The following is an 11,150-nucleotide window of genomic DNA, read 5'->3' as shown; positions in this document are numbered from 1 at the left end:
AACTAATACGGTATCAAAGTTTTATATATTTATACTTCTCATTCAACCACATTCACTCTATCTAGAAGGCACAATTTATATGGATAGTWTTTATTTTTTACAATAACAAGCTTGAATGAAAACAAGCAAAATGAAATAAAAGTAACAACTTTCTATTTTTTGCCTTTTTTAAAAATGTAAGAAGTAGAAGTAAAAAGTAGGCTGAAAAATAATAACTCAAGTAAAGCACAGATACCCAAAAAATATACTTAAGTACAGTAACAAAGTATTTGTATTTAGTTACTTTACAACTCTGCCCATCTGCCTGTTTTCTGTGAAAAAGTGGAGGAGGAGTGATTGTCTCTGTGGTTAATGAATAAAACTAGGAACAGCTCTTCAACTTCAGTTAGTAAAATGTAAGTCATTATTATAGTAAAGAGAAGTGGTCTTTTTCTGAGATATGAGAATAGGTGTTTGAGTCAGGTGGTGAACTCATCTGATCTAAAGGAAAATAAAATGACAGCTACTGTGTAGGTTATCAACAAAGCAGCATGAACGTTACTCAGCTGAGTAAATAACACTCATAAACAACTCTCTCATGCAAAAGAGATGAAGTGTAAAAATACCTTGAAGGAACAAGTTGTTTTAGATAAATCTCTAAAAGGAGATTTTCTGATGACTGCAGCTTGTCTGGACTTTCAAAAGGAGCTGATTCAGTYGATAAAATCCATTCATGCTTTTAATAAAATGCTGAAAACCTTACTAAAATATATTYAGACATTTTTGGATCCAGAATATATTTTCATGGTAGAACAAAAACATGCCTCCTTTGGTCTTATGTTCCCAGAATGTCGGTCATTTTAATACTGTAGTTTTGCCTCTTGTTTTAGAACTAATAAATAGTGTGCACATCTTTCACTGACAGATATTAGCTGCTTGTTTAAAGCACATTAGTGTAATTGTTTTTCTTCTAATTGCTTGTATATGTGTGCAGGTGGACTCTGAGGAGCCTGTGTTTGAGGCTGTATTAAACTGGGTTAAACACAACCGAAAAGAGCGGGAGCCCTATCTGCCAGACATGCTCGAGTTTGTTCGAATGCCACTCCTTACCCCCCGCTACATTACAGATGTCATCGACGCTGAGGTGAGCCAGACGACCCTCAGCAGCTTGTTGTGTAATCATACGGCAAGCTGCAGATGAAAGATGGTCTGCTGAAGTATTTATCACACCATAATTAAGCAAGTTTCCACATGTTTTAGCCTCTCATTCGGTGTAGCCTGCCTTGTCGAGACCTAGTTGATGAAGCCAAAAAATTCCACTTAAGACCAGAGCTGCGGAGTGAAATGCAGGGCCCTCGCACACAAGCCAGATTAGGTAAGAACCCTGCTTTCAAATGCAATTTAGCTAAGTGCGTGTCTCTGATATGTGAGCCTTGTAATCACACAGTTTTCTCTCAGGTGCCAAAGAAGTCCTGCTGGTTATTGGCGGGTTTGGTAGCCAGCAGTCACCGATCGACATAGTTGAGAAATATGATCCCAAAACTCAGGAATGGAGCTTTCTACCTGTGAGTGTTGCATTTTGTGAGAGAAAAGCTTGGATTTTTATCTTCTCTGTCAGTTTGACTAAAACAGACTGTCTTGAACAGAATATCGCACGGAAAAGACGCTACGTGGCCACGGTGTCTCTGCACGATCGGGTTTACGTGATCGGAGGCTACGACGGCCGATCGAGGCTCAGCTCCGTGGAGTGCCTAGACTACACAGCAGATGAAGACGGTGTTTGGTACACCGTGGCCACTATGAATGTACGGCGTGGACTCGCTGGAGCCACGACACTCGGAGGTGAATATAGGGATGGGGCTGATTAAATCAAGTTTCGGGCTCCAACGTGTGAAGATATCCGATCCATGAGCTGTGTCTGTGCTATAATGTTGTCTAAACAACTCCAGAAGTGATTCCTGGCCGGCTTCTCTGTGAGCTGGCTGCAAACTGTGGAGTGGATTTCCTGAATGTAGGAGAGTCTCAAAGAGACATCCCTGCATTCAGGAAATCTATTCTACAGTTTGCAGCCAGCGAGCAGCTCTGTGGCTAACCCAGCACCCAATACCGCAACACAACTTGGTGTGTTAAAAAGTAGAAACTATATGGGATAAATCTTGTACCAGCAGGAATTGAATGTGAATTGCTCAGATTGAGTCTGTATGTGCATAATTTGAAATTGAATGCACTGGTTTGAAAATTAATTTTACTAAATTGAAACTAAATTTAAAGTTTTGTATCTGAATTAATTTGCTTTGAAACTGTATTTTGGTTTATTAAAAATTCAGTTTGTCTACTTTCACTGTCAGTTCCATAATTCAGATTTTTGTGTCACACATCCTGGTCCTTGAGAAAGCCAGCCAGAGTAATCAAACACAGATCCACAGATTTATGTTTCACTTTGGTGAAGTTTCCCTTGATGCAATCCACTGTAAAAAGTTATTTTATTGCAGTGATTAATTTGACCTATATGTAGAAAATGTTACATTTAAATCACATCATGGATCACATATTGATCAGATGCTGCTGCTGACTGATCCATGACGGGATAGAAATCTGGCTGGCTTTGTCAAGGACCAGGATGTGTGACACAAAAATTTGAATTTTGCAACTGAAATTGAATTTTGGAACTGAAAGTGAAAGTAGTCAAACTGAATTTTTAATAGACCAAAATACAGTTTCAAAGCAAATTAATTCAGATACAAAACTTTAAATTCAGTTTCAAATAATTAAATTCAGTTTCAATTTAGTGAAATTTATTTTCAAACCAATGCATTCAATTTCAAATTATGCACATTCAGATTCAGTTCCTGCTGGCACAAGATTTATTCCATACTTCGAACTATACACCAGTTTTAAAATTGTGTTGATAGTCCAGGTAAAACCAGAGTTATAATGAAGAACATTTGGACACCTTTTTTATGAAATGATCGTCATTTCGAAAGCTGCTGCAGTGCATTGAATAGGGTTCTGAGACATTTGTAGTGACTTGACTCTATATAAATAAATTGAACTGAATGTGTTTCTATTTCTTTTCTTTAAAATTACCTTCCATTTTATTCTTTCTTTGAAAAAGATTTTGATATTTAGACAGAAATGTTCACCTTTTGACAGACATGATCTATGTTGCCGGCGGATTCGATGGCAGCAGGCGTCACACAAGCATGGAGCGTTATGATCCCAACATCGACCAGTGGAGCATGCTGGGAGATATGCAGACAGCAAGAGAGGGAGCTGGTCTGGTGGTGGCAAGTGGGCTGATATACTGTCTAGGTATGGAAGAAAGATGTTCTAATAGAGGAGTTGCTTCAACCAAGTACTGTATTTATCCATATCTAATGTAATCTCATGCTGTTTTTTTGAGCTTACAAAGCATAAAAAAATTAGTCCTCTTGTATACAACTACTCCTAATTTTATAGATTTTCAGGATGTTTTCAGCCTTTACGGTGTACCCTCTGATGGGGAAAGGGATTATTTTGGGAATACTTACTTTTGCACAACACCAGTAAATGGTTGTGGACATTTAGCACATGCTTCATGTCATTTTGCTGAAAATGATCYGCTCCCAGAGCAGGAAGCCAGTTGTTAAATTAGCAAGATGGGCAGCTTCAGGTAACAGCTTGTCTGGTCCTACATGAACATATCGCTGACGTCCACGTCTTCTTTTCATCTCTGTGGTCAAAAAGAACAAAATAAAACGAGTTTCCTCTGACACCTTATCCGACAACACGATTTATCAATGAGTGAAAAAAACAAATATCCTGCTAACACACCTGACGCAGTCTACAGCAGGAGGGCAGAGGCAGAAATGATGATTTATACCCCGCAACACAATATCTCAAATCTATATGAGAAAATATTGAAATGTTTGTGGTTGTAAATCATCAAAAATTTGGTCAAAATTAACCTTGTGTATAACGAGCATAAATCCCAAACTTTATGGATGATTTTGGGGGTTGAATGTTTTGCGTTATACGTGAATAAACCTGGTAAAAAGAGATGGAGAAACTATCATGTTATTAGAAAATGTTAATGTGAATTGATTTAGTCTCATTCAGTGTACTGAGGATGAATACATGGTTATAGTTGTGATTATTTTAGATGAACCATTTTACACCCATTAGTTTACAAACCCTCAGTAATTTAACACTYTTCTTTTTCTTACTGCAGGTGGGTATGACGGCCTAAATATCTTGAATTCAGTAGAGCGGTATGACCCCCACACAGGACACTGGACCAGTGTGACGCCCATGGCTACAAAGCGTTCAGGTGTGTAGAAGGAAAGTGATGAATTACACCATCACAGTGCGTTGCTCTTAGTCTGATGTGTTTAAATTATATTTAGGGGCTGGTGTGGCTTTACTCAATGACCACATTTATGTTGTGGGAGGGTTTGATGGCGTTTCACACCTGGACTCGGTGGAAGTGTACAACATCAGAACAGACTACTGGACCACTGTAGCTAGTATGACAACCCCTCGGTGTTATGTAGGAGCAACTGTACTTCGAGGACGACTCTACGCCATCGCAGGGTAAGAAAAAGTTCCTTCCTTCTGCGTTTAATGTTTCTTACATGATACATGACAGGTGAGAGAGAGGGGGAGGGGTGAGATCATCCTCTACACCCATTATCTATTGAAAAGATCTGCCCTACTTGTACTACTGCTTTTAGGGCTTGGGCTACATGAATTCAAATCAACATAACATTTTAGGGCTTTATTGGGACCCTAACTGCTGGCGCTGTGGGTTTTTTTTTTATTCATGAAAACATGCACAGGCACTTTAGTTAGAAACAGTGAAAATGATAAATGCACAAATATAGGTTTGGTCTGAGGGTGAGGTTGAGTTGCTCGTGCACTTTGAAAAGGTTAAAGTGCCTGTGACATCAAATTCTTATAATAAAAATTAATGCATTTTTAGAAGGATAGCACTGATAACATATTGTAAAAAATATTTCATGCCTCTAAGATGAACAGTTGTTGAAATATTTGCATGTGAAGTAACAGGAAGTGATGTCAAAAGGGAATGTCTGCATGTGAACAGAGCATTGCTTAAATGGCTAACAACACAGACTGCAGAGAAGAATCTGATGTTTCTTTAGATTATTGTAATCACTATCACAGAGAGATGAGAAAGAATCATAGTTCAAATAATATTGTTTAAACAAAAAACAGGAAGTTTTCTTTCTCAAAGAGCTTCCCTTTGATGTCACTTCCTGTTTCCCTTTAGCTGAGCCAAGGTCAAAAGAAAATGTGCCAGTTATGTGACATAATGGGTAAATCTTGTGTATTATGCCAAGTTTCTTAAATATACTGTAAATATATTTTCTTTGACTTTTTGTATTTCATAGATATGCATGTCAGGCACTTTAAGTAGTACAAACGGCACTCTGTTATCTGCCATTGTCATGCTACGTTCACACCGAACGCRTTTTGCACAAAACGTCTCTCGTTGGACGCACTATTTTCACACTGAAGAACGCACTAGTGTTTAGACCAGAACAAGCAGCGGCAGCAGCTAGATGTGGAAGGAGCGTGTCCTCGGCGGGTGAATAAAGATAAAATAAAAAAAAATGGCTTTGATTTTTTTTTTACTAAAAAGCAAGTGAACATTGCGCACAGCAGATAATTAAATCACCAGATGATTTAGAGGCGATTTGTTCGGTTAGTTTCGTCACTCCAGAAGCTGCCCGCTGACTGACTTTTTTCTTTTCTTTTTTTTTTTGTCCAGAGCAGCTGATCCACATCGGTGCTGATATATCCAGCCAGAAAATCCAACTGCACACGGTCGATTTCAGCTAAATATCTCCAGTCCGTCTGTTTCGGTTTTCAGTGAGAGACGTGTCGAACGGCGAAAAGTTCMGATATTTGAACTCTGGCGGCGGCTCGGGTGGCGGCGGCTTCCGCAGCACCGCATGCGCGGAAAACGCTCTGCACCCCTTCCGCCTTCCTTGCGCGCCGCCCAAAACATACGTGCTGCGACGCACGACCCCTAGAGGCGCCTCCACCATAGACTTTGCATGTAAATYGGCCGCTCCTGCCGCTCAAAACGCGTTSGGTGTGAACGTAGCATTACTGTTGTTGTTCTACACGGGCAAACACAGAAAAAGTGTTGACTGCAGCCATCTACAGTGTGTGATTTCACTCCGATGTGGGCATTTCTAAAAAACCTCCACACTGAGACCTGAAGTCAAAAAGCTTTGTTTCAGAGAGAACGGACGCTGTTGTCATGTATAACAAAAATGCAACAGGAATGCTACAGTTTCACTCAAGAACAGTGTCGTGTAAACAGGGTCTGACTTGACAGTACTTGGCGTTCATTCAATGTACATGAAAGAATGCTCTCATCAAATAAATTGAATATATTGCCCATGCCGGCCTACATGATCATTTTATCAGTGCATTCTCTCAGTACTGAGGTGCTGTTTCCTCATAAACACATTTAAAGACTCAGTCAGCTTAATGCAAATCTTTTAGTGTTCCTGAATGAATGTAGGATTATGAAAAAACACTTTWCTTATTTCCAGTTTTACTGATGGCATCAATGAAATGTGTTCATGTAGATACAGAAGTTGAAACAGTTGTTCTGACCTCGGCCTTGTATGATGAAAAATAACTTTCCATTATGTTAAGTGACAGCAGGAAGTGGCACAACACTGATGGATTTAGTTTAAATGTGCAGATTTGTTCAGCATTTGTTTCAACACAAAGTATAATCATGTTAAGTGTCATAACCTGTGATGTGTTTGGATCACATAAGCCTTCAAACTCACTTTAATCATTAGATTGTATTTGTCTTCAGTACTTGAAGCAACACGCCCTCCTGAAGCCAGACCTCACTGTGGTTCAACAAACTGAGCTTTAAGCATTTTCTTCTTTGGGTGTTTTTCATTTTAGCTCTGATTGAATTCTTATTCTAAGTTAATAACATAAGAATGTTACTAATAAATTTAAATGTATTCTTTTATCTTTAAAAAGAGGATCATGCAAAATCAACTTATTTGAGCTTCATATCATGTTATATATAATAAGTTCAAGTTTATTTGCCATTTGCAGTAGAGAAACTACATTGGAAAACAGTGGCAAGAGCTCACATCCTCAACATACACACATAGACAAATTAAAAGATTATAAAAAAAAGTTAAAACATTAAAAAATTTAAAATTAAAAACACTGAACACATAACCCCTCATCTGCAACAGACTATAAATTCACAGAACAAGTTACATTCCATGTTACTGTGAGAAAGTTAATGTGCGTTATTCGAAACCCTCAGAGCCCGTGGAAGAATATCGCTCCCTCATCAAAAACAAAATCCCTGACTCTCCTGTGGCCACGTGGAGCTGCCTAAACACTTGCTGGTACAAAGCACCGCCTGTTTGAACAAAGCTCCTCCCTGAAACTCAGTCACCAGCTGAGCTCCCACCCCACAGAGCACACCCCCCACCCCCACCCTAAAGGAAATTTTGTGACTGATGAACTGAATTTCAGATACAGTCTTATATCAGCTGTAGTCATTTATTTTAAACTGTGATAGAATCAACATGTTTCTACTTAATATGTGTGCTCCTCTGTAAAATAAACAAATACATGTAGCTTCATAAACTGGGAACTAACTTGGTTTTCTGTTCTATTCGGACACCCATTTTTTAAACACTTTCTTACACTCCGAATCATTGTTTAAAAATGTGCTGAAGTGGGAGTGTCTGAAACGGTAGGAGGTTCTTAAAAAGACAGGCCAATTTCAAGGTGTTAGGATGCAAAGTCAAATTTATTTTTGTTATAAACAGCATTTTCATAACAACTGAAGGTAACATAGTTACATGATTGTGGTATAGAACTGAAAAATGTTCCTGGAAACATATAATACCCCCTTTAACATAAACTTAGGGTTTCTGTTGCATTCAGAAGCTTTTTTACTTCATTACAAAAACTATTGAAAAATACACCGGGTAAAATAAGTATTGAACACGTCACCATTTTTCTCAGTAAATATATTACTAGAGGTGCTAATGACATGAAATTTTCACCAGATGTCGGTAACAACCCAAGTGATCCATACATACAAAGAAATCAAACCATAAATGTCCAGAAATGAAGTTATTTGTAATAATGTGGAATGGCACAGGGAAAAAGTATTGAACACATGAAGAAAGGGAGGTGTAAAAAGGCATGGAAAGACAAGACACCAGCTGAACTCTCTCAGTAATTAGAAAGCAAGCCTGCCCCTTGTCAGTGCAAATTAATATCAGCTGGTTCAGTCCCAAATGATGGCCAGGTATCACACAAGAACCATCTGATGATGGGTAAAAGTAAAGAGCTCTCTCAAGACCTTCACAACCTTATTGTTGCAAAGCATAATGATGGCATCGGTTACAGAAGAATGTCTAAACTTCTGAAGGTTCCAGTGAGCACYGTTGGGGCCATAATTCAGAAGTGGAAAGAACATTATTTCACCATAAACGGACCACGACCAGGTGCTCCTCACAAGATTTCTGACAGAGGAGTGAAAAGAAWTATCAGAAGAGTTGTCCAAGAGCCAAGGACCACTTGTGGAGAGCTTCAGAAAGACCTGGAATTAGCAGGTACGTTTGTTTCAAAGAAAACAATAAGTAATGCACTGAACCACCATGGCCTGTATGCACGCTCACCACGCAAGACTCCACTGCTGAAGAAACAGCATGTTGAAGCTCCTTTAAAGTTTGCTGCACAACATTTAAACAAGCCTGTGTAATACTGGGAGAATAAAGTCTGGTCAGATGAGACCAACATTGAACTGTTTGGATGCCAGAATACACATCATGTTTGGAGGTCAAATGGCACTGCACATCAGCCCAAAAACACCATACCAACAGTGAAGTTTGGAGGTGGGAACATCATGGTGTGGGGCTGTTTTTCAGCATATGGTACTGGCAAACTTCAAATAATTGAAGGAAGGATGAGTGGAAAAATGTACAGAGACATTCTTGATAAAAATCTGCTTCCATCTACCAGGATGATGAAGATGAAATGTGGCTGGACATTTCAGCAAGACAATGAGCCCAAACACAAAGCCAAGGAAACTCTCAGTTGGTTTCAGAGAAAGAAACTAAAGCTGCTGGAATGGCCCAGCCAATCACCTGACCTGAATCCAACAGAAAATCTATGGAAAGAACTAAAGATCAGAGTTCATAGAAGAGGTCAACRAAACCTTCAAGATTTGAAGACTGTTTGTGTGGAAGAATGGGCCAAAATCACACCTGAGCAATGCATGCCACTAGTTTCTCCATACAGGAGGCGTCTTGAAGCTGTCATTGACAACAAAGGCTTTTGTACAAAGTATTAGATAAATTTCAGTAAGTGTATTCAATACGTTTTCCCTGTGCCATTCCACATTATTACAAATAACTTCATTTCTGGACATTTATGGTTTGATTTCTTTGTATGTATGGATCACTTGGGTTGTTACCAACATCTGGTAAAAATTTCATGTCATTAGCACCTCTAGTAATATATTTACTGAGAAAAATGGTGACGTGTTCAATACTTATTTTACCCGTTGTGCTTTAAAATCATTGAATTYATGTTGATTTTAGGGCTTGTTGCTGTGTTACAACTTGCTTCTGATGACAAATTCTTCTTCTATAACACAAATTTCTAATTCTGTTTTCATTCATTTCCAAACTTCCAAACTCTGTGCTTCTTGTTGCCTCTCCAGGTACGAYGGGAACTCTCTCCTCAGCAGCATTGAATGTTACGACCCGGTCATCGACTCCTGGGAGGTCGTCACGTCGATGGCGACCCAGAGGTGCGACGCAGGCGTGTGCGTCCTGCGAGAAAAGTGATGCTCTGCTGGAGCGAACAGCAGGAGGACAGGCAGCTAGACCTTTGCTAAAACGATGCTGAAACAAAACCACAAAGGAAGATGTTTGTGTGCCAGTATGCAAATAGATACTTTAAAAAAAAATGCGCCAGTTTGGGCTTCACCCTTCATCAGTCGGACTGCGCTACAGAGATTCAGCCTCGCCACGGTAAACTGCACTTCACTTCCAAGGAGCCCATCACCACCTGCATGACTCTTCGGCGGTGTCTGTTGTTACCTGTGAGATTATTTTTTCAGTTTGTCTTCAAAGTGCAATATATTTTTACTCATCAGAAGAAAACACGGAGCAGATTTAGACTCCAGTTGCTGCTACCTTGCCTTATGACTTTGGCCTACATCAAACAGTGAACATTCATGTTGCCTCCCATTTGAATGATGGTTACACTACATGTGCTTAGTCCAGAGTCACCTGATCTGCAGACGCATAAGCAGGTCAGCGACTCAGCTCCTTTTTCTAAGTCATTCTGTAAATGGTATTTTTAGACTGAAATCACTTTCACATGAAAGATTTAATACTAATTCTTTAACTTTCAAGAACATAATTGTTTAAAAAAAAACAACTGAAATCTACAACTTGAATGTTTTTGTTTTTCATTTGGGTGAAATTGAGAAATCATTAAAAATCCAATGCATGTGATTTATTTTTTCTCTCCCCTCAGCATTTAGATCTGGACGTGTAGGATAAAAGTCACTATAGGATAACATCACTGTTGTCTGAGAGGTCAATAAAAAGCTCTGAGAAATGACACGTTTCATCCAGATCGAATCACCTACATGCTCCTTCACACAGAGTCAGCTGAGTCACAACAAAAAACCTGCTCACGCAAAGCACTTCTGTTCCTGTAATTTCATTAATAACGTTTAGTTTTTACTCAAAAACTGAATAGTTTCTTTAAGATACTGATGCTATCGAATTGTTAGTAATGTCATCAGGACAAGAAAAATAATTATGTTTGGTTAAAACTGAAACAGCTAAGATTTGATTTTAGTCAAATAAAAATATGTATTTTAAGTTAATAGCATTATTTCTTCTTAATGTGAATTTGAACCCGCAGAGTGACCAGTGACAGCCACACATTCAAAACTCCCATTGACTTCCATTGTACAGTGGGTAAAATAAGTATTGAACACGTCACCATTTTTCTCAGTAAATATATTACTAGAGGTGCTAATGTCATGAAATTTTCACCAGATGTCGGTAACAACCCAAGTGATCCATACATACAAAGAAATCAAACCATAAATGTCCAGAAATGAAGTTATTTGTAAT

The 11,150-nt window shown here is 38.8% G+C and overlaps 1 protein-coding gene across 1 annotated transcript in view; it reads left to right on the top strand.

Annotated features, from left to right (window-relative positions):
• Positions 1-10,626, top strand: part of klhl12 (kelch-like family member 12) — a gene marked incomplete at its 5' end in the record, with an annotated part of 24,577 nt that extends 13,951 nt beyond the window's left edge. Inside the window, 8 exon segments of the mRNA XM_014016215.1 lie at positions 974-1,123; positions 1,240-1,354; positions 1,438-1,544; positions 1,626-1,821; positions 3,133-3,291; positions 4,190-4,288; positions 4,365-4,551; positions 9,716-10,626. Coding sequence (XP_013871669.1) covers positions 974-1,123; positions 1,240-1,354; positions 1,438-1,544; positions 1,626-1,821; positions 3,133-3,291; positions 4,190-4,288; positions 4,365-4,551; positions 9,716-9,842 — 1,140 coding nt within the window.
• Positions 10,627-11,150: the final 524 nt, after the last annotated feature.

Source organism: Austrofundulus limnaeus, unplaced genomic scaffold, assembly GCF_001266775.1.
Source record: "Austrofundulus limnaeus strain Quisiro unplaced genomic scaffold, Austrofundulus_limnaeus-1.0 Scaffold141, whole genome shotgun sequence".
NCBI lineage: Eukaryota > Metazoa > Chordata > Actinopteri > Cyprinodontiformes > Rivulidae > Austrofundulus > Austrofundulus limnaeus.
This window is presented reverse-complemented; position numbering and strand designations above follow the sequence as displayed.